Source organism: Chionomys nivalis, chromosome 14, assembly GCF_950005125.1.
Source record: "Chionomys nivalis chromosome 14, mChiNiv1.1, whole genome shotgun sequence".
NCBI lineage: Eukaryota > Metazoa > Chordata > Mammalia > Rodentia > Cricetidae > Chionomys > Chionomys nivalis.
Genome location: NC_080099.1, coordinates 45,725,274 through 45,749,838, shown reverse-complemented (window position 1 = coordinate 45,749,838; position 24,565 = coordinate 45,725,274). Strand labels below are relative to the sequence as shown.

General features: G+C 45.0%; 1 protein-coding gene across 1 annotated transcript in view; it reads right to left on the bottom strand.

Moving 5' to 3' along the window:
* The window catches only part of Pfdn1 (prefoldin subunit 1), a 51,157-nt gene extending 47,821 nt beyond the window's left edge, over positions 1–3,336 (bottom strand). Inside the window, exon 1 of the mRNA XM_057788969.1 lies at positions 3,263–3,336. Within this exon, the coding sequence (XP_057644952.1) occupies positions 3,263–3,295 (33 nt within the window). The 5' untranslated portion in view covers positions 3,296–3,336. The remainder of the gene's footprint in view (positions 1–3,262) is intronic.
* Between the last annotated feature and the right edge of the window lie 21,229 nt (positions 3,337–24,565).

Here is a 24,565-nt window from a genome sequence, read left to right as displayed (position 1 = left end):
ACCTTGTCCCAAAAAAGAATTTTTTTTAGGGCCAGTGAGATTAACTCAGCAGATAAAGGCACTCGACACCAAGCCTGAGGACCTAAATTTGATCCCTGGGTGCTACATGGTAAGAGAGAACTGACTCCCTCAAGCTGACCCCTGACCTCCACATGTGCACTCTGGCACACCGTATCAGCACTCACCCTTGAGTGCACACACACACACGCACACGCTCACACACAAATGCAATTTTAAAAAGAAAAGATAGAGAGATACATAGATGGGTGGATAGATACATGGATGGATAGGTAGACACACACACAGACAGAAAGAAATAGATAGTCAGGTAGGTAGACAGAGGTCCATGAGATGGCTCAGCAGGTAAAGGTTCTTACTACCAAGCCCAATAACCTGAGTTCCATCTCTGGAACCTGAATCCACATGATAAAAGAAAACCAGCTCCCCAAAATTATATTCTGATCTCCTCACACTCTGACCACACACTAGCATCGTGACGTGTGTGCCCACACTCACACACATCTGAGATTTACAAGCCATGGATAGAGGTGCACACTTTTAATCCAAGCACTAAGGGTAGGAAGAGAGGCAGGAGGATTTCTTGTGATTTCTAGACCAGGCTGGTCTACACAGTGAGTTCTAGCTAGTCAGGGCTACATGGTGAGTTCCTGTCTCAAAAAGGAAAAAGAAAAAAATAAATAAAAATAAAAGGGGCTGCAATTTACAGCATGAGAGAATGCTGTGTGAGATTAAGTTTACAAGTTTCAGGTCGAGAATGGCAAAGAGCAAGACCCACATACGTAGCATCCCCAGAACAATAACAAATGCCTTCTTTTATTAGCAACAACAGCTATTTCAGCTGTCCCATTGCTTAAACAGGTTAACCAGAGGCAGCTACTTAATATGTTACTGGGAGCTCGGGAAACATTCAGTCAGTTGACTTAAGGTTCACTCCCCATGACCCACAAAGAAAGTTGAGCTTGGGAGTGGAGGGATGGCTCAAGGGCCAAGAGCATTCAATGTTCCTGTAGAGGACCTGGGTTCGGTTCCTAGTACCCACATGGCAGCTCACAACCACCTGTAACTACAGTTTTAGGGGGATCCAAGGCTCAAGGGGGCTGCATACATATGGTAAACAGACATTCATGCAAGCAAGAAGCCCACATACATAAAAATACAGCTTGTTGAATGCTAGGCATGGAGGCAGAGAAAAAAAAAGAGGATCCTTGAAGCTTATTAGCTAGACAGTCTAGTCAGAGGCAATCCCTAGGTCCCAGTGAGTGACCTTATCTCAGAATAAAAGATGAATGCAGGAAGCCCTGGGTGCAATTCCTGGCACTGGGGAAACTGGGTAGAGTGCTGCATGCCAGCTACATAGCCAAGTTCCAGGTCAGCCCAGACTACATAAGACCCTGTCTTTAAGGAAAAACAAAACAAAACAAAAGCAGAATCTGGGTCAGTGAGAAGGCTCATCTTGCCTAAAAGACCTGATGACCAGAGTTCAATCCCCAGTAACCATCTGAACTACCTCCCAAAAGTTGTTCTCTGACCTCCCCTAAGCAACTTGAAGACCTCTCTCTCTCTCTCTCTCTCTCTCTCTCTCTCTCCACACACACACACAAATAAAAATATATAATGTTTTAATATATGCTGCTCACCTACAAAACATAGTTATGATAATACCAAATTCTAAACTCTATTTTTGAAATGATTTTATTATTGTGTGTCTGAGTACGGGCCAGTGTGCTGTGTGGTCTGCCTCTGAGACATTGTGTGTCTGAGTACGGGCCAGTGTGCTGCGGTGTGCCTCTGAGACATTGTGTGTCTGAGTACGGGCCAGTGTGCTGCGGTGTGCCTCTGAGACATTGTGTGTTTGAGTACGGGCCAGTGTGCTGCGGTGTGCCTCTGAGACATTGTGTGTCTGAGTACAGGCCAGTGTGCTGCGGTGTGCCTCTGAGACATTGTGTGTTTGAGTACGGGCCAGTGTGCTGTGGTGTGCCTCTGAGACATTGTGTGTTTGAGTACGGGCCAGTGTGCTGCGGTGTGCCTCTGAGACCTCTGAGACATTGCAGAACAACCCTGAGTTCCTCTCTCTTTCACCATTGGTTCCAGGGACAAAACTTAAACAGGCAAAAGCCTTCACCCACTGACCCATCTTGCTGCCTGGGGTTCAATCTCTTAGGACTTTTCCTGCCAGTGACCCTAGCACACATCTGTTATCCTAATATTCAGGAAGTAGCGGCACTAAAGAGATTAGGGGTACAGGGTCTGACCAAACCAAACAAACAAATCACATACCAAAAAAACACTAGAAGGTTACCTTTCTAGAAAAGTAGATTTAAACTCAATGAATTCTAGGGAGCTTTCTAATTACTGCCAAATCTCCACAAAGGAAGCACAGTCGGAGGTCTTAGTAGTGTTAGACCCTAACACTAAGACTTTTAAGTGGCAAAAATGTTTCCAATTAACCGGCATTTGACTAGAGACTGTAACTCCAGAACTCAGGAGGCTGAGGCAGGAAGACCACCTGGACTTCAAGGCCAATCTGGACACACTGTAAGTACCAGGTCAATCTAGGACACACTGAGATACCGTCTCTAAAAAAACAAAGCAAAATAACAACAAAAATCATTTGTAAGCAAAGGATAGGACAACAACAACAACAAAAAATCCAATTCCTCTGACCGCTCATTTGGAAAACTTTACTGTACTGGGGGAGGGGAAGTTCTTTACAAAGGAGACCGGCCCTGGAGGATTAAGGCCTTGACGAGAACATTGATATAAGAGTGCCTGGTTTTCTGAGGTGTAGAAACAAGGGCCTTCCAAGGGACGGTAAAGAATAAATGTCCTAAAAGCAAAGGCTGAACTAGTAGTTTTTCAAATCAAGTAAGGAAACCGAATTACAGAAGGTGCCCAGGCTCCAGCAAGCACTTTGAAGGGCATGTGTGGGAGACGCTGTCTTTAGTTCTTTTAAATTGGGTCCCTGACGGCTCCGAATGGCTGAGAGATGACTCTGGAGTTCAGGACATGAGGACACACAGCAGCCCACTCACCCAGCCGCCCTAAGCAGCTCCTGCCAGCCAGAGCCCCCGGGGACCCCGGCCCGCCGAGGCGGAGCGACCCCGTCTCAGGACTCCCGGAAGCCAGCCCCCACCCCTACAGTCTCTGTGCTTCGGCGAGACTCCGGGCCCCTCTCTCTTCTTGTCCCCGCTCGCCTCATCATTCAAACAGACGACTCTGTCTGCTCAAAAGCCCCCGTTACCTTCTTCAACTCCAGATCCACGGGGGCCGCCATATTGGAGCACTCTGTGCGCCTGCGTTAGCTGCAAGCCGGAAAGGGATGGGGGAAGGGCGCATTCAGGTTTAATTGAGAGGCTTTCTTCTGCGCCTGCGTTTAAATCAAACCCTACCCCAGATTTCTCACAATGTATATCTACTCCACTCCGTCACTCGGTCATGAGACAAGTGGCTCTAAACATTGGGAACTCCGATAAAATTTGATAAACGTGTAACCGCTCAGGTGTGGCTCTTAGTTACCTTCCACACACAATTAGGCAAATATCTTCGTTTGGGTTGCGGAATTGAAACAGGTGTGTCCATACCCATCAAGTACCGTCCTTCAGGTAATCCCTGTGCTGTCAGGGATGTATAAAGCCCCCAGCTTCCAATCACTGGAAGGTGCGATTCGAATATTCAGCAAAAAAGAACTTAATTCTGCTAAAGCCTCCTCAAAGGTCTTCTAACCACAGCACTTTTCAAAACAAGCCGCATTTGATAGTTGAAATCAGATTCCTGGCTGGAGATGCAGTTCAATTGGCAGAGTACTTGCCCGGCGCACGTGAAACAATGGAACTGAGCCACAGCCCCGCATAAAATAGGTGTGATGGTGATTGCCTGTGATCCAAATGCTAGAAGGGCGGAGGCAGGAGGATCAGAAGTTCAAGATCAGATCAGCAAGATGCACAGGGAATAAAAGTGCTTGCCCCCAAGCCTGCCTACATGAGTTCAATCCCAAGAACCCAAGTGGTGCAGAGAACTGACTCCCACAAGTTATCCTCTGACTTCCATGTTTGTGCCCCTGCACGGGCTTCTGCACACACATATACAATAAATAAATGCAATTTTAAAAATTTTTTATTGTTGATTTTATTGAGCTATACATTTTTCTCTGCTCCCCTCCCTTCCTCTCCCCTCCCCTTCTACGCTCTCACATGGTCTGCATGCTCCCAATTTACTCAGGAGAGCTTGTCTTTTTCTACTTCCCACGTAGGTTAGATCCATGTGTGTCTCTCTTAAGGCCCTCTCTGCTATCTAGGTTCTTTGGGATTGTGAATTGTAGACTGGTTTTCTTTGCTTTATGTCTAAAAACCACTTATGAGTGAGTACATATGATATTTGTCTTTGTGGGTCTGAGTTACCTCACTCAATATGATGTTTTCTAGATCCATCCATTTACCTGCAAAATTCAAGATCTCGTTATTTTTTTCTGCTGTGTAGTACTCCATTGTGTAGATATACCACATTTTCCTTATCCATTCTTCGGTCGAGGGGCATTTAGGTTGTTTCCAACAAATGCAAATTTTAAATTACAATTAGGAACTGGAGAAATGGGTCAGAGCATGTACTCCTCTTCCAGAGGACCAGAGCTTGACTCTCAGCACCGCATCAGAAGACTGACAATGAGCTTATCTCCAGTTCCAGGGGAATCCAACGCTAGACTCTGCAGGCACCTGTGCTTATATGCTCATACACACACACACATACACACACACACACAGATACATAATTTAAAATAATAAGAAGAAATCTTTTTTAAAATTAAAAGAGTTCAAGATATCCTCAGAAGCATAGAGAGTTGGGGATCAGCTTGGGCTGCATGAGACTTGTCTCAAAAAACAAACACTGAAAAATGAAAAAAATGGCAGATGAGGGTCAAGCATGCTTGCCTATGCCTGTGATTCTGGGAAGCTGAGGCAGAAGGATCACCGTGAATTTAAGAGCAGTCTGCTCATGATTCCAGGCCAGTGTAAGCTGGAACACCATGCCAGGAAAGAGAAAGGGGCAGGATATCAACTGAGATCTTATACAGAAATTCATTTTGGCTTTGTCTCTGCTTGGCACACCATATACTTCTTTAACGTAAGGACTTATATAATTCTAGTGAATACACAGCCAGTGTCTAACGAGAAGTATGTTGAAGCACCCACATCTCCCAACCTCTGCTTTACACTTGGGTACTTTCCGATCTCTGAGCTGGAACATGGTTTCCTATAACTCACCTCACCAGTTTAAGGATTGTCTCTTCAGCTGTGTCTCATTTATCATTTCACTCATCCATTGTATTTTTACTTCAATAACTACAAACTTTAATATTTTATTGAGTTTTTTATTTTGTTCCTTTGAGACAGAATTTTACTCTGTAGGCCATGCTAGCCTTAAGCTAATCCTCCTGCTTCAGCCTCCATATACCAACGTCATAGCTATGCACCTCCAAGTCCTGCTAAACTGTGGGTTTAAAATTCTACTTAGGCCAGCCTGGGCTACAAAGATAAATTCTGCCTCAAAAAGCCAGGGGGAGAAATTCCACTTGGTCATTTTCAAATCCATTTGTTCTTTTCCATAATTTTGAAATTACTTGACACTGAGTGCAATTAAAGCATAGTCAATGTAAGTGCTGTAGACTTTCTTCACAAAGCCCCGAGCCCGAGACTTTCTGGATGCAACTTCTTTTATTGAGAACATCTGCTGGATCTCTCTTGGCATGGTTTGATTCTAGCACTGGTTCAGACCATCCAGGACGATATGCTTTAAATACAAGAATAAAAGAAACATCTTTGTGAATGGCTTCCTCTTTTAGGGGGTGGGGGATTTTTTTCTTTTTTTTTTTTTTTTTTTTTTTTTTTTTTTTTTTTTTTGAGGCAGGGTTTCTCTGCGTAGCCCCGGCTGTCCTGGGATTTACTCTGTAGACCAGGCTGGCCTCAAACTCAGAGATCTGCCTGCCTCCTCTACCTCCCGAGTGCTAGGATTAAAGGCATGTGCTACCACAGCCCAGCTGAAATTTATGAGCTCCAGACTATATTTATCAGGTGTGTGTGTGTGTGTGTGTGTGTGTGTGTGTGTGTGTGTGTGTAGGGATGAGATTAGAGCAATGGCTCAGCTGCCAAGAGCACATAGCAGCACACAATTGTCTGTAACTCCACATCTGCAGACACATATAGGTAAACACACAAATATGAAGGTGAAATACAAAGACACATGAAAAATTAAAAATATAGCTGGGTGGCAGTGGCGCACGCCTTTAATTCCAGCACTCAGAAGGCAGAGGCAGGTGGATCTCTGTGAGTTTGAGGCCAGCCTGGTTTAAGAGCAAGTTCCAGGACAGCCAAGACTACACAGAAAAACCCTGTCTCAAAAAACAAATAATAATAATAAATGGAGCCAGCAAAGAATTGCCAAAAGAGCGTTCCAGACAGAGGAAAAGAAAAGAGCAAAGAATTTGGGACTGAGGTGATAGCTCATTTGGTAAAGTGAGTTTGCCTTGCATAAAAACCTGAGTTTGGTACTCAAAATCAATGAAAATAATAAATCAGAGCATTTAACACTGGGAAGATAGAGACAGACTAAGCACTTGTGGGCCAGCCCGGCTACCTGGAGAGTTCCAGGAAAAGACCTTCTCTTGAAGAAATAAAAAGTTGGGGGATTGGAAAGACAGCTCAGCAATTAAGGGGACCTGAGTTCAATTTCTAGCACCCAGATCAGGAGACTCATAATAATTGCTTGTGACTCCATCTCTGGGGATCTAATGATTTTGGTGTTCACAGACACTCGCATACATGTGGCATATAGGCATACAGACGGACACAAACATACATGGTTAAAAGAGTGTGTGTGTGTGTGTGTGTGTGTGTGTGTGTATGTGTGTGAATGGTACCTACAGAACCATACCCTGGACTGTCCTCTGTCTTCTGCATGCACTCGATCACTCACATACACACATAATCTCACAAACACGGCTTAAAAAGGGACAAGGTTGGCATGTTAAGAAAATAAAAAGAAAGAATCAATGTGGCAGGATGGTAGAAGATATCAATGTAGAGATGGATGAGGTTGGATCATGAAAGACCTTGTATGGTTATATTAGAATGTCATTTTGAGTGTGATTGGAAGCCACTAAATGTTTTCATATTGCTTATTTCTAAATTCTTATGTGTGCAGAGGGCAGCGTGTACAGGTATGCATGTGGGTGTATGTGCACCTGTGTGCAGAGGGAAGCGTGTGCAGGTGTGCATGTGGGTGTATGTCCACCTGTGTGTGTAGAGAAGTGTGTGCAGGTGTGCGTGTGGGTGTATGTGCACCTGTGTGCAGAGGGCAGCGTGTGCAGGTGTATGTGGGTGTATGTACACCTGTGTGCAGAGGGCAGTGTGTGCAGGTGTGCATGTGGGTGTATGTGCACCTGTGTGCAGAGGGCAGTGTGTGCCCATCCGAGTGCTGGGCTTAAAGAGTGTGCCACCACTGTCCGGCTATTTCTAGATTTGTTAAAAATTAGAATATGAGAAGCTAATAGATGAAACTAGAAAACTATATTTTGATGTGTGCTTTATATCAAATGACATATATTAATGGGCTCCTTTTTGGCAGTGGGATGGGGGGGTGGTAGTTTGAATGCAATTGGCCCCCATAATTCCATGATCCCACAATCTCATAGGGAGTGGCACTTTAAGAGGTATGACCTTGTTGGAGGAGGTGTGTCTCTGTAAGGGCAGGTTTTGAGGTTTCATATACTCGGGATACTGTCCAGTGTGTAAGTTGACTTTCTGCTGCCTTTTGGTCAAGATGTAGCCAGCACTGTGTCTGCCTGCACACCACCATGGTCCCTGCCATGATGAACTGAACCTCTGGGCTGTAAGCAGACTATCACAATTAAATGTTTCCTTTATAAGAGCTACCATGAGAAGCTTCTATTAGCTTCTCAGCAGATTTCTATGAGTTTGAGGCCAGCCTGGTCTACAGAGTGAGTTCCAGGACAGCTAGGGCTGTTACACAGAGAAACCCTGTCTCGATAAAACAAAACAAAATAAAAAGCAAATCTAGAAATAAAACAATTCACATAAAATAAAATTGCTGAATATATAAAAAATGTTTTATGCCAGGCAGTGGTAGTATACACCTTTAATCCCAGCTCTCAGGAGGCAGAGGCAGGAGGATCTCTGTGAGTTCAAGGCCAGCCTGGTCTACTGAGTAAGTTCCAGGACAGCCAGGGCTATTACACAGAGAAAACCTGTCTCAAAAAACAAACAAAAATTATTTTACAGTCTATGTTAGATATTACTTCTATTTTAAAACCAATTTCAACTTCAATGACTTTTTATATTACTCTGATTTTACAGATATTAAGCACAAGATGGAATTTAAATGCATTAAATTTTAAAAGAAGCAGGAAGTAGTGACTCCTGCCTGTAATTCCAGCATTTGGAAGATCAGGCAAGAAGACCAGAGGTTCAAGGTCAGTCTAGGCTGTATCCCTAGCAAGTTCCAGGCTAGCACAGGTTACAAGAGACCCTGTCTCAACCTGCCTCTCCTCCCAAAATGTATTTTGTTTTTGTTTTTAAATTACAGGGCCTGGAAAGATAGTTAAGTGGTTAAGAGCACTGACTGCCCTAGGTCCCTTCCAGAGGACCTAGGTTTGATTCCCAGCGCCCACATGGCAGCTCATAACCTTCTGTAACTGCAGTTCTGGGGGTCAGACGCTCTCTTCTGGTCTCTGCGGGTACTGCAAGCGTATGGTGCACAGGCATAGCTCTGGCTATCCTGACACAGAGATCTGCCTGCCTCTGCCTCTGGAAAGCTGGGATCAAAGACATTTGCCACACAGGCTCTTTCTTTTTTACTTGATGTGTGTGTGTGTGCCAGTGTGAGTTTATGTGTACTGTGTGTACTCTGGTGCCCACAGAGAAGTGGGGGAGGGACCCAGTGCCTTATTTTAGTTCTTTCTTGTCTGTGCAGTTAAAAAAAAAAAAACAAAAAAAAAACAAAAAAAAAAAAAAACAGCAAGCTGATGATGCAGCTAAACAGGTAAAGATGACAACCTAAGTTTGACCCCTAGATTCATTCGGTAGAAGAAAACAAACCTCTGCAAGATGTTCTTTGATCTTCACACACCACACACACATACACACACACCACACACAGTTTCTTTAAATGTAATTTTTAATGTTTTTAATATAAAATTTTAAAATTCATTAAATAAATAAGAAAGAACTACAATAAAATGAGCAGACGGAGAACTGGAGAGATGGCTCCGTGGTTACGAGCACCGCTGCTGTTCTAAAGAACCTAGTTTCACTTCTCAGCATCCACATGGCAACTCTCCTGTTCCAGGGGATCTGACACCCTCACACAGACATACATGCAGGAAAAACACCAATGCAGATAAAATAAAAATAAAAAGTTATTGTTTAGGCCGGGCGGTGGTGGCGCACGCCTTTAATCCCAGCACTCAGGAGGCAGAGGCAGGCAGATCTCTGTGAGTTTGAGGCCAGCCTGGACTACAAGAGCTAGTTCCAGGACAGGAACCAAAAGCTACGGAGAAATCCTGTCTCGAAAATTAAAAAAAAAAAGAAAGTTATTGTTTAAAAATGAGCAGATGAAGGTGGACAGATGGATCAGAAGTTAAGAGCACATATGTTCTTCCTGAGTGTGGTAGCTTGAAGAAGAATGGCCTCTATAGGCTCATATATGTAAGTGCTTAGTCACCACGGAATGGAACTCTCTTGATTGGATTAGAAGAATTAGAAGGTGTGACCTTGTTGGAGGAAGTGTGTCACTAGGGACTAAACCTCTGATATCGTAAACAAGACCCCAATTAAATGCTTCCTTTTATAAGAGTTGCTTGGTCATCGTGTTTCTTCACAGCATTAGAACAATTACAAGCTGGGCAATGGAGGCACACACCTTCAACCCCAGCACTTAGGAGGCAGAAGTAGGTGGATCTCTGAGAGTTCGAGGTCAGCCTGGTCTACATGAGCGAGTTCCAGGACAACCAAGGCTACACAGAGAAACTCTGTCTCAAAAAAAGAAAAAAATAATAAAAAAATAAAATAAAATAAAATAAAAGAAGAAAAAGAAATGAATAGATATGGTCTAGTTACGGTGGTGTAACCCTCCAACCCCAGCATTCCAGAGGCTGAGCAAGGGGCTTCCTCTGAGTTCAAAGCCAGCCTTGTCTACATATCAAGTTCTGGGTCAGCCAAGACTGTCATAATGAGACCGTGCCTCAAAATAAATAAATAAGCAAACAACTAGCTATATCCACAAAGTGAATCTTGATTGGAAACTTGATAGGTTTCGAACAACTATAAAAACATGTTTCTAGGCCCGCTTAGCAGGGACTATCTAGAGTGGGTTAGATGAGGTGCGAAGAGCCATTTTAAACATGGGTGGTACAATTTCATGGGTGTCTATTCTGGACTGAATGAAAAGGAGAAAGGGCACCAAGCACAGCGCTTTCTCTCCGTTTCCTGACTGAGGATGACATGTGAGCAGCTGCCCCTTGTAGTGCCTTTGATTCTTCTAAGACTATCCTTTCTCCTTTATCTGTCACAAATATCTTATTTTCCTGCAATATTCCCGGGTAAGTCTAGGCATCTATGTAGTTTGGTGGCTGAGTGTCTGCCTACCATGAGCCAGACATTTAATCCCTGCAAGAACAAGAAGATAGCTGGGAACCCTTTCTCTATACACCCTTGTTTTCTATTTCCTGGAATCACCTCTTCTTGATATAGAAGAATCTTCATATCATTTTTGCCATTCCCAATATCCTCCCTCTCTCTCTCTCTCTCTCTCTCTCTCTCTCTCTCTCTCTCTCTCTCTCCCTCATGTTTGTGGGCCAAATGTGAGCTCTCAGCTACTTCTCCAGCACCATGGTCCCCACCATGAGAATCATGGGCTTGCCCTCTGAAACTGTAAGTCCCTAATTAAATGATTCTTTTGTGAGTTAGAAATTAAGATACATACACTCTGACCACTCAGCTAAACTACTCTCACGCTGAACGAGCCATGGCAGATAGCTGGACAATGTGGAAATCAAGTTACACGGTAAACTAGAAAATGACTTCATAAACAGAAAACTCAGAGCAGAATTGATCATTTCCACCACATATCCGTCCTCAATTTCTCTCTCACAGTAACAGAATTTGTGGTACTTAACTAGGCACATAATTGCCTGTGGTAATAATAATGATGTTTTCCAGCCATGTCTGGGTGGATGAGATGGGACAGAGGCAAGCCTTCTGCATGTCTTCAAAAGGAAGAGGTGTCACAAAGGTGCTGGTCCTGACAGCATAGAATACATAATATCGTAGTGACCCGAAGACTGAGGTGACAACATGAAGGCTGTGGCTCTGTGATGGTGGGGAAACTGAGGCACAAAACATTTCAGTGACTTTCCAAGGCTCCTGGGTTTTCTTCGTCTAAAGCCACAAAGTACATGTCGGTGAGTCAAGGGGCCTGAACTACAGACGTGGAAGTTGTAAGACACTGAAGAATGGAAAGATCTGGAAAGGTACGGAAAATGTCGGATTAAATGATTCCTTATTGCAAATGAGGTCTTGATGACTCAATGCTCAGCTATGGTTCTCAGTGACTCAAGAGAAATATTTGACTGCTGAAATCAGTGGCACAAAGAAACACCTGAGAGCCAGCAAGATGGCTCAGGACTCAATGTGTTTGCCACGGAGCCTTTCGTCCTGAATCTGGTTCTTGGAACCCACACAGTAGGAAAGAACCTACAAGCAGGCCCCTGACATCCACACTTACACCAACACATAAATACACCCAAATAAATAAGTGAATGTAAAAGCTAAAACAAACAAATAAAACTAAATAAGAGCAAAAAAGCAAATAAGAAAGAGAAAATTGCACAAGCATTTCCAAGCCGGGGTCTGGGACGGTGGCTCAGGGGCAAAGACCCTTGCCACCAAGGCAGGTAGGTAACCTGAGTTTGAACCCATGGAACCGCATGATAAAATGTAAAAAGTGACTCCTAAAAATCTCCACATGTGTTCCATGACACCTACACACTACACACAAATACACACGTGTACACACAGTGAGACCATGGTTCAGGCAATCACGGTTTGGTATGTCTGGATGAGGGGAACATGTTAATCTCTAAGGAGACTGGACAAATCGGTACTGAGGACCAGAGCTGGGGGGCCTTCCGAGTCAAGCTAAAAAGCTCGAGTTCTCTCATGTGTTGCTGACAGCTCAGAGGCTGTGAGCAGGTCAGTCACTGGTCATATTACCTTTTTAAAGGTGACCGTAGGTGCTTTGTGTAATGTGATTCCCAGAAGACGAGAAACCAGATCTCAGAAGCTGGGGCACCGCCCAGACACCAAGAGGCCAGAACTACGGTACGTGAGGAAGAGGCCATCATCAGGGGCCGTCAGATTTTTCAAACATCCTGTGCTCTCTTGGGCTAGTTCTCTTTCGGTTTTGCCTTGTCACAACCGCTTCTACATGAATTAAATTATTAGGAAATTATTATGAGCAGAGTGGTTCAGCGTGTATCAGTGCTTAAAGGAAAGCCTGACACCCAGGAATCCATGTCCAAAAGCCATGTGCGACCCAGCAAGACAGGAGACAGCGATCAGAGACTGACTTGAGATCTCTTGGACAAGCTAGTCTGGAGTTTGCGGTACGGTGGAAACAAAGATCCTGCCTCAGTGAGTGGAGGGAGAGAACCCGCCCTGAAAACTGTCCTCTGAGCTCCACTCTTGTACTATGGCACCATGCATGCCACGTGTACACACACACACACACACACACACACACACGCACGCACGCGCACACGCACAGTACACACACGCGCGCACACACGCACGCACACACATGCACACACACATGTACACACACGCATGCACACACACACACACAAAATACTTCTGCTATTACTAATAAGAACAACAAGGACAAAACTTAAGCCAGCCCAGTAGCACAGGCTTGTAACCTCAGATTCTGGGGAAGCAGAGACAGGATGATTGTAAATTGAGGCCAGCCTGGGAAACTTATTGAGACCCTGACTCAAAATAAAATTTAAAGCAGGCTGAAAGTATAGCATAGTAATAGAATTCTTGCCTGGCATACACAAGGCCCGTGGTGTTTAGCACTAATTGCCAACTTGACATGCCCCAGAATCGCATGTGAACAGAGTCTCAGTGAGGGATTGTTTAGTTTGGATTGACCTGTGTACATCTGTGGGGGATTGTCTTGATTATGTTAATTCATTAATTGATATAGGAAAGTCCAGTCCTCTCCGGGCAGCTATTCCCTAGGTAGGGTGGGGTTTTTGCGGGTTCTTTGTTTTTTTTAAACAGGGTTTCTCTGTGTAGCCCTGGCTGTCCTGGAACTCACTCTGTAGACCAGGCTGGCCTTGAATTCAGAGATCCGCCTGCCTCTGCCTCCCAAGTGCTGGGACTAAAGGCTTGTGTCACACTACCCAGTGGCAGGGTGTTCTTAACTGCATAAGAATGGAGAGATGACTGAAGGATTAAGATTGTTTGCTGCACTTGCAGCGGATTCAGGCTCAATTCCCAGGACCCACATGATGGAGTCTGTACCTCCAGTTCCAAGGGATTCAACACTTTCTTCTTACTTCTGTAGGCACCAAGGCACAAGGTGTACAAACATACATGTAGGCAAACACTGATACACATAAAATAAAATTTTAAAAAAAAACATTTTTTAAAAGGTGGCAAAACTGTCAGGTGGTGGTGGCGGACACCTTTAATCCCAGAACTCAGGAAGCAGGGGCAGACAGATCTCTATTAGTTTAAGGCCAGCCTGGTCTACAAAGCAATTTTCAGGACAGCCGAGGCTGTTCCACAGAGAAACCCTGTCTCGAAAAATCAAGCATAAATAAATAAAGTGCAGAAACTGGGCTGGAGAGATGGCCTATTGGTTAAGAGAACTGGCTGCTTTTCCAGAGGACCTGGATTCAATTCCAGCACCCACATGGCAGCTCACACCTGTCTATACCTCCAGTCCCAGCAGATCTGACACCCTCACACAGACATGCATGCAGGCAAAACATCAATGCACACAAAACAAAATAAATTATATTTATTTTTTAAAAAGTAGCACATGCTTTTAATCCCAACACTTGGGAAGCAGAAGCAGTAGGATCCTCTGTGAGTTCAAAATCAACCTGAGCTACAGAGTGAGTTCCAGCAGGGCTACACAGAAAAACCCTGTCTTGAAAAAGCAAACAAAAAGCCGGGCAGTGGTGGCGCACGCCTTTAATCCTCGGGAGGCAGAGGCAGGAGGATCTCTGGGAGTTAGAGACCAGCCTGGTCTACAAGAGCTAGTTCCAGGACAGGCTCCAAAACCACAGAGAAACCCTGTCTCGAAAAACCAAAAAAAGAAAAAAAAAGAAAAAGCAAACAAAAAAGGGGAGAAACTGAGATGACCAAAAAAAAAAATAGCAAGCAAACTCATGGGCATCCATTTGTCTCTGCTCTTAGATGCGATGGGATAAGCTGGGTAAACTTTCTATCTTTCCCACAGTGATCAGTTAGGACCTGGAATGGTTGCAGGATTAAACCCTTTCTCCTCTAAGTTACCTTTAGTGAGGAATTTTTATCACAGCTAGAATAAGGCCCAATGTTCAATGAGCATTACTTAAAAATTAGGAGAGAAACACTTTCTTTGCTAATGCACACACATGACTTTGCTATTTGCTAAAGTGGGCTTCCACGGAGCTCAGGATGGCCCATACTCAAGGCTACCCTCCAACCTGCCCATACTTCCCAAGTGCTGGTCTTACAGAAGCTGTACTGGCTTGTTTCATGTCGATTTGACACAAGCTAGAGTCATTTGGGAAGCGGGAACCTCAGTTGAGAAAAGCCCCCATCAGATTGGCTCATGGGCAAGCCTGTGGGGCATGTCCTAGATTGATGATTGGTGTGGGAATGTCCAGCCCACTGTGGGTGCTATGCTATCCCTGGGTAGGTGTGGTGGGGGGTAGTATGAACTAGCAGGCTGAGCAAGCTGTGAGCAAGGCTGTAAGCAGTGTTCCTCCTTGGCCTCTGCATCAGTTCCAGCCTAAGTTCCTCCCCTTACTTTCTTAAATGCCCCACTGTAGCCAGTAAGATGAAATAAACCCTTCCCTCCTCGCATAGTTTTTGGTCATGATGTTTTATTGCACCAATAGGAACCTAACCATGACAGCCAGCATGCACACTACGCTTCTTTCCTGTCCTTCCTTCCTTCCTTCCTTCCTTCCTTCCTTCCTTCCTTCTTCTTTCTTCTTTTCTTTTTTTCCAAGACAGGGTTTCTCTGTGTAGCTCTGGCTGTTCTGGAACTTGCTCTGTAGACCAGGATGGCCTTGAACTCACAGAGGTCTGCCTGACTCTGCCTCCCAAGTGCTGGGATTAAAGCCGTGTGCCACGACCGCGGCTCTTTCCGGATATTTCTACGTAAGAGTTCCCATCACAACGCTTTATGGAGGGGCGGTGTGGTATAGGGGTTAGGAGAATTCTAATGCTGGGGAATGGCTCTGGGGGAAATTGCTGTGAAACCATGAAGGCTTCATTCTGGACCCCCTAGAACTCACATAGAAGGGGTGCAGTAACACTGGGCTGTAATCCCAACACTCCTATGGCACAAGAGGCAGAGGCAGGAGACTCTCTGGAAGCTTTCAGGCCAGACATCTTGGCATACATGTTAGCGTACAAATTATGTATTGCTCTGCACCTCAGTTTTCCCGTATGAAAAAGTGGGAACAAGCAGTGTAGTAACTACCAGGCTCCTTGTAGGGACCAAACAAACTTACATATGCTAAATATTTAGAATGGTGTCCGCAACACTAAGTTTGCTGTGACTAACTTGAAATTATAGCTGTTATGAACATTTATCCCCTGGTTTCTTTCTTATTTTTGTTTTTGTTTTGTTGACACTTCATTTCCAAGCTCTAAGTTACCTCACTCGAGAATAGTAAGAAAATGTGGTGCTGTGGAACTGGAGACTATCTGGCCGGGGAGTAGCCACTATCATACAGAATGAACTACAAGGAACTGAGGCTTGTAAGACCTCCCAAAAGGGCCACCTTCCAATATCCTCAAGAAAGGGGCAAGTAGCTGGGGGTAGCTAACTGGCATATACTTAGCAAGCATGAGGCCCCAGATTTGATCTCTAGTACCATAACCGCCCAGCCTGAAAGAAAGGGGCAGTCTGTACTTATGAGACTGAATTCTATGCGGCAGTGTGCCCAAGAAGGGGATTGCAAGGGCTGAGAACATTTGTGAGCTTATATGGTAGCTCTCTGACAGTCTAAGACATAGAGATGATGAGGAAGGACCCTTCCCACGTGACACATTGCTAAGGCAGTATGAGTTAGCCCTTCCAGCTGACAAAGTAAATTTGGGACTGGCAAGGTCTCAGCCCGGAAAGGGGTTGTCACTGTGCCTACCAAATAAAACAGTCATAGGAAACTTTGCAAGGAGGGGAAGTGAGTCGTCACCAACAGGAACTGACGGTGGCTTTTCCCTGGCATCTTGCCACGTCAATCTGCTTGTGAAAATTCCAAAGAAAGTTAGTATTTCAATCAGCCTGGTGATTAAGCCTGTATAAGCAAGAGAGGTAGGAAAGAGAGTACAGCAAAGACTGGATTTTAGCCCATTGGTCGCCAGAGAAGTGAGGGTACGAGATCCGCCAGAGGCGAGAGCCAGTAATGGGGGTTCTGCCTACATGTAGGCAAGTACTCCATCACTGAGATACCCCAACCCCAGTTGTAAGTGTTTAAATAAAAGCATTTAAAATTGGAAAAAGGGAAAAAAAAAGGAGGGGGATTAATACTTACTAATCAAGGAATTTAGATAAAAAAAAAAAAGCCCCAAATCCGTCAATTCTGTTATTAATTCTCTTGGTGGGGAGTTGAGACAGGGTTTCTTTGTGTATCCCTGACCGTCCTAGAACTAGTTCTGTAGACCAGGCTGGCCTCGAACTCACAGAGGTCCACCTGCCTCTGCCTCCTGAGTACTGGGATTAAAGGCCTGCACCATCACCAGCTGGCTTGTTGTTAATTCTTATCCGTGACCACTAACCAGTGTAGGTAAACACTGGAACACTTTAGCCATGGCGGGTACGTGTACCCGGGAGGCAGAGTAAGGCGGATCTCTGTGAGTTCTAGGCCAGCCTGGTCTACAGAGACACTCTGTGAATTCCAGGACAGTCAAGGCTACAGAGAGAAACCTTATCTAAAAAAAAAAAAAACAAAAAACAAAAAAAAAACAAAAAAAAACAAAAAAAAACAAAAAAACCCAAAGAGGAAAAACAGTAGATATAGATATAAATGATATTGGTATATAGACAGAGGCAGTCGCTGATGAGGGGGGGTGGAAGTTTCCACTTCCTTTTGTCCCAGAAACGAAGACAAAGGCATCCATGTGGGTTTGAGAAGATGGCAAACTTGAGTGACTGCGACCCGCAGTGACCTCATAAGTCTTACAGAAAGCCGTGTAGAACCAGGAGGAAAATTCTCCAAGGACCATGTCAGACCTTGCCACATTGTGTTCTATTGTGCCCTGCTCCCTGAAGTATACGGCTCTACGTGCAGTTTCTGGAAAGGAATCTTGGACTCAAAGAAACGGTAGGGTTGAGTGGCTTATGCCTGTAATTCTACTCCTCAGAAGACCAAAGCAGGAGGATTGCCAATCAAGACAAAGCCAGCCTGGGCTGATTACACAGAGAATTGTAAACCAGCTTGGATTACAGAGTGGGGCAACGCTTTCTCAAGAGAAAGAGAAGTGATGTCTGAGTTAGGACTCGAGCCCCAGAGCCTTGGGTTTGTTTCCAGAGTTCTTTGTACTCTACCCTCTCTTGGGGGAGGTTTGATGAGGCTGCTGTCTCAACCGAGAAATTCGTTTAGTTGGAAGTCTGTCTGTGTCCAGAGGGCTCCTACTTGCAGTCACCTACCACTGATGGCAGTTAGATGAGTGGACCTTGAACAGTACCCTGAGCCCAGAGCACCAAGGGAAGGCAACACAAAGAATCAAATGTCTCTCTGCAGTCAAATTCAAAGAAAACACAATAATAACATAATTCAGACTCTTTGTGTATATTGTATCTTTATGTGACTTATTTTTCTTTACTCCTTTAATCTATGACTGTCTGTACTCTTTTATATTACTCTTACTGTCTCTTTAAAAGCTTTACTTCTCTTTATAACTGTCTATGCTCTTTTTCCTCTCTCTCCCAAGCCTACATGCATTTTTAACTACACTGTGTCTATGTAGAGGTCTTTTATGTCTGAATCTGTTCTATTGTGTATCTGAAATCCTTCTCTGACAAGGAACATTTAAAATGGGAAGCAGTGTGGTTGCAGCAGCCATGGATGCTGGCTCCACCTCTCTTGGCCTTTCAATATGGTGAAGGTAGGTTTACTGCCAGCTCTGGGACTTCTGTGTTCATCACCTCAACTCTGGGAAGCACCATGCAGCACATAAACCCTTTTTGTTTGAGTAAAAGCTAAATCTTCCATACAGCGCACTGCGCAATCTAGAAATATCTCTGTGTATGGCAGCGGGAATCCGCCTTGCTCTCCTGCCTGTGCATGCCTAGCAGACCTCATCAGGACAGATGCCCAGGCAGAGAGTGCTGAGCTGCTACTGTGCTCTCAGATACTCTCCTCCTAACCCTGAGTGGGCATACAGTACCCGAAGTGGATGGCAGACCATGCATGTTAGCCCCAGTCATTTGGGTGCCATTTTGTAGGCAGAGGCTGCTCGTTCATTTCCTGGCCACCCAGACCAGAAATAATTACACAGGAACTATATTAATTACAACACTTCTTGGTCAATAGCTTAGGCTTCTTATTAACTAACTCTTATATCTTTTTCGAGACAGGGTTTCTCTGTGGCTTTGGAGCCTGTCCTGGAACTAGCTCTTGTAGACCAGGCTGGTCTCGAACTCACAGAGATTCACCTGCCTCTGCCTCCCAAGTGCTGGGATTAAAGGCGTGCGCCACCACCGCCCAGCCTAACTCTTATATCTTAAACTAACTCATTTCTATTAATCCATGTATTGCCACGAGACTCATGGTTAACCAGTAAGGTTCGGTAGCTACATGGTGTCTCCTTGACTCCACTTACTTTTTCTCTATATCTCTCTGTTCAGATTTCCCACCTTGCTGTATTCCGCCCTCCCATAGGCCCAAAGTAGATTGTTTATTAACCAACGGTAATAAAACATATTCACAGTATACAGAGGGGAATCCCACATCACCCCAGGGCTCAGCTCCCTAGAGAGAAACTAACCAGGTGACTGATTCATTGGGAACTCTGAGTATTGTGGGCACACCAGCCTAGTTAGGTTATCTTCAGCAGTTTATGCTAAGTGTGCGCCTACAGATGGTATTCTGGATCTGGGTGGGCCTTGTCTTAGTCAGTGTCTTATTGTTATCAAGAGACACCATGATCATGGCCAGAATACTCCTGTTCTCATTGACCCTCCTCTACTTCCTGTCTGGTTGTCCTGCCTATACTTCCTGCCTGACTACTGGCCAATCAGCATTTATTTAAAATATTATTGACAAAATACAGAACAATGTCCCACACCACTGAGAGTTCTACATTTGAGTCTGCAGTCAGCAGGAAGAGAGGAATAGACACTGGGCCTGGCTTGAGCATTTGAAACCCCAAAGCCCATCCCTAGTGACACACCTATTTCAACAAGGCCACACCTCTTAATGCCACTCCCTAAACATTCAAATATGTGAACTTATGGGGCCAATCTTATCCAAACCACCACGGGCCTAGTCTCCTTACCATCTGAAGAAGGTCCCAATAATCCCCAGGTTACTACTTCAGGGGCTGCAGAAATGGCTCAGCAGGAAAGAGCACTGGCAAGCAGAGGACTGACTGTATTCAATTCCCCGTGATCACACGGCAGCTTACAACCCTCTCTAACTCCAGTTCCAGGAATCTTCTGATTTCTTCAAGCAGCAGGCACATGTGTGGTGCACGAACATCATACATATACATATGCTACATATACATAAAATAATAATCAAATATTTGTTTTTGTTTTTTGAGATAAGGTCTCACTATGTAGCTCTGACTGTGCTGGAATTTACTCTGTAGACCAGGCTGGTCTCTAACTCACTGAGATCTACTTGCCTCTGCCTCCTGAGTTTTGGGATTAAAGGCATTAACCGATACACCAGCTATCAAGATAATTTGTTTAAAATTACTACTTCAAAATGATGCTCCCAAGGACATGATTCGTTATTAAAATTACCAACAGAATTTAGTCTTATTTATTACTCTTGTCGATGAGTGTGTACTCAAGTGTATGGTGGGTGGGCACAGTCCGTGTGGCATAGAGTGCCACCGTGTGTGTGCGGAAGTCGGAGATTAAGTTTGTAGAATTGGTTCTCTCCTTCCACTTTCAGGGGCGTGGAATACAGGTCAGGGTTTAATGCCAAGAGGCTTATCTGTCGCGCCATCTTGCTGACCCAGGAGACTATTATTTTATTTTATTTTTAAGGTTAGTTTTGGATCAGTTTCAGAGACTGCAGTCCACTCATGCAGGAAAACTTTGTAGAATCCCTAGGAGCAAGGGCACACAACATGGATTCCTCACATTGTGGCAGACCAGGAAACAGGGTCTAAAGGTCAAGAGGAGTCTAAGAAGTGTTGAGCCCCTCCTGGATCTGCAGGGGGTGTGTAGGGTCCAGAGAATCTGCCTTGTTTGTTTGTTTGTTTACTTACTATAGTCCTGGCTGCCTGGCCTGGAACTCACTATGTAGACCAGGCTGGCCTCTAACTCACAGAGATCCTACTGCCTCTGCCTCCTGAGGACTGGGATTAAAGATGTGTGCCGCCACCATGCTTGGTGAGATTCTACTGTTTCACGAGTTCACCAGGCTTGGGAACTGCAGTAGTTGAAGACAATAGTGAGTAGCAGAGGTGCTTTCTCAGCAAGGAGAATTCAAAATTACCTCAGAGCCTGGCCCTCGAGAGCTATTCTGATGTAAATACTTCCGGGGTTTATGACGAGCAGAGGAGGATTAGAATTCTTGGAAAGACAACTAACCCAAGAAACCATAGAGAAAACAGAAGTATTCAAAAGGTGGTCACGGCCCTGTGACACGGCATTGTGACCACACCCAGACAGATCTTAGCTCACACTTGAGGCTTCTGACTGGCACTCTGGGGTCTGCAAATCCTCAGCTTGTGGGCAGCAGAGCGTTAACACAAAGCCATGACTTCTCGGCAATCTCAATGCCTTAACAAAACCTACTCACGGCACTAAATTTGCTTGGTTACGCATGCAGCAAGAATGTGTTCATGAGACGCTGGGCACTGCCCGAGCAGTGGAGGAGACCGCATCTCCTTTTTTAAAATTATTTATCTTTGCTTTATGTGCATTAGTGCTTTGCCTGCATGTCTGTCTGTGTGAGGGTGTCAGATCTTGGAGTTACAGACAGTTGTTACCTGCCATGTGGGTGCTGGGAATTGACCCTGGGTCCTCTGGAAGAGCAGTCAGTGCTCTTAACTGCTGAGCCATCTCTCCAGCCCCGAGACAGCTTCCCTTGAGTCCCCCGTCATCCTTACCATCCATCATAGGCTCAGGTTCATTCCTAGAAAACTGGATGCAGACGTCTTGGCCTTCACATTGGTGGGCCCATCATCTCATTTCCCTTGCTTTCCTAGAACTTGTCAAGCAGCTTCTTGACTCCAGATTTTCCGTATACTGAATCCTTTTCTAGAGTGTTCTTTGCATTTGGCCTGGTCCCTTACAACTTAACCTGTGGATCTCAACTCAGTACCTGTTTCATGAAGGACCTTTAGCTGACTCTCAGTCCTCCACTGCCTTCTCAAAAGCACATTGAACTCATTATGTGGCCAAGACTGGCCTTGAGCTACTGCTCCTCCTGCTTCCATTCCCAAGTCCTGGGATCACAGACATGAACCAACATGCGTGGTTTTATGCAGAACTAGAGATGGAATCCAAGGCCTCATACATGCTCACCTCCAATCAAGTACAACCAAGTTACCACCCCAGTTCTATCATTGTTGTTTCTGGAGGAGGTTAGTTTTTTTTATACTTAAATATTTTGTTTTATGTTTATGAGTGTTTGCCTACATGTGTGCCTGTATACCATGTGCTTGCCCGGTGCCCACAGAAGGCAGAAGAGTGTCAAGTCCCTGGGAATTGGAGTTACAGATGGTTGTGCTCTGTCATTCGGGTGCTGGGAATTGAACTCAGGTCCTACGCAAGAACAACAAATGCTCTTAACTTATGAGTCACCTCTTCAACTCCACTATTAACAGTGTATTTGCATGATTATTTTTGTTTTTATTTTTTTATGTGCGTGGGTGTTTTAATTGTTTATCTATGTACCACATGCGTGTCTATTGCACTTAGAGACCAGAAGAATCTCGGGTTCTCTGGGACTGAAGTTACTTGTGGTTGTGAGCTACCACACGGGTACTGGGAAACAAATCTGGGTCCTCAGGAAGAGCAGCTTGTGCTCTCAAATACTGAACCATCTCTCCAACCCAATTTTTCTTTGGTTTGGTTGTTTGTTTGGTTGGTTTTTTTGAGACAGGGATTCTAAGGCTGTCCTGGAACTCACTATGTAGACGAGACTGACTTTGAACTCACAGAGATCCACCAGCCTCTGCCTCACAGCAGCAGAACAGTAACCAAGACAAGGAATGAGGCTGAAGTCATACTTCAGTAAGGCTGAGTGCCTCTCTAAGGGGTTTTAAGGGAAATGCTAGTCCTTACTAGGGCCATAACCACAGTGAACTGCAAAGGGCAGGCTGCAAATCGCAGAGCTGGAGAAGAGAAATACAAAGAAGCCAGTGGTCAGACGGTTTTAGGGAGTTAGGTGGTGTTCATTGGTGTTCCGGGATGCTTAGCGCAGACTTATAGAAGAGAAAACATAATTCCTGCCTCCAAGGCTCCTTCATAATCTGTTGGCGGGAGGCAGGTGGATACCACTACTGTAGTTTTGCTGGGCAGTGAGAAGCTGTTCCCATAGGATGAAGTATTTACAGGGCCATGAGTAAAGCTAGCATGTGGGTGTTCAGTGGGGCCCAAAAGATGCACAAGAACTAGCAGACTAGGTGTTCTTCCAACCCAACACCTGTACATTGCTGGTTATGTGCTATGTACTGGGGAGAAGGCAATGAACAGACAGACACAGCATTCCCCTGTCTCACAGAGAAAACGGCCGCTTACCAATCACATAGATACCTCCACTTTCATGCACACTAGCAACAAGAAGACCCTGGGATACAGAAGTGATCACAGCATTTGCTTCTGGAAAGGAGAACCCAAAGGCCAGGCTGGGGGCTACATTGCCTGGTATATTGGTTTTACTGTTTGCATTTTTATATGTGGGTATTATGTGTGTATGTGTGTGTGCATGTGTGTGTGTGTGAACATGTGGGGGTGGGGTGCATGTGCATGCATGTGTGTATGTTTGTGTGCATGTGCGTGCGTTTGTGCACGTGTGCCTGTGTGTGTATGTGTGTGTGCATGTGTGCGTATATGTGCATGCATGTGTGTGTGTGTGCCTGTGTGTGTATGTGTGTGTGTGGCAGTGAAGATAAACCGGAACTTTGTACACACTCAGCAAAGCACTTTACCACTGAACTATATCCCCAGTATTCTTTTTACTTTTAGGGGGTTTTTTACTTAAAATTTTAAGTATTTATTTATCTGTTCATTTATTTATGTGTGTGAGTGTTTTGCCTGCATGTGTGTATTTGCATCTTGTGTCAGCAGAGGTCAGAAGAGGAGTCAGAGCCCTTGGAACCGGAGTTAGAGATGTTTTCAAGCCACCGATGGGTGCCAGGAGTCAAACCCAGGTCCTCTGCAAGAACAAATGCTCTCATTGAGCCATCAATCCAGCTCTACTTTCAGTTTTGAGGCTGGGTCTCAGTAAGTTACCTATGCTGGCCTTGAACTTTGGAACTTCTTGCTTTAGCTCCTGAGTAGCTGGGATTCTAGGCCTCCACCACCAGGTATAGAGAATTCCCCTTTTTAAAGCCTGTAATGGGAGAAGGAGAGATAGTTTGCTGTGAGGAGACACCATAACCAAGGTAATCTTTAAAAGAAAGCGTTTAAGTGGGGCTGGCTTACAGCTTCAGAGGTTTAGTCCATTATCGTCATGGCGGGGAGCGTGGTGGCAGGCAGGCAGGCAGGCATGGCGTAGTGGAGCCTGAGAGCGCACCCTGATCTGGAGGCAGAGAGACAGAAAGACTTGGCATGCCGTGGGCTTTTGAAACCTCAAAGCTCACCCCCAGTGACACACCTCCTCCAACAAGGCCACACCTCCCAATCCTTCTCAGTCTATTAACTGGAGACCAGGTACCCAAATACATGAGCCTTGCAGACCACCCTAGGCAGCGTTCTACTGCTGTAAGGAGACACGGTGACTATGGCAACACTTAGGAAGCCTTTCATTGGGGATGGCTACAGTTTCAGAGATTTAATACAATATCATCATGGCAGGGAGCATGGTGGCACCCAGGCAGACACGGCGCTAGAGAGT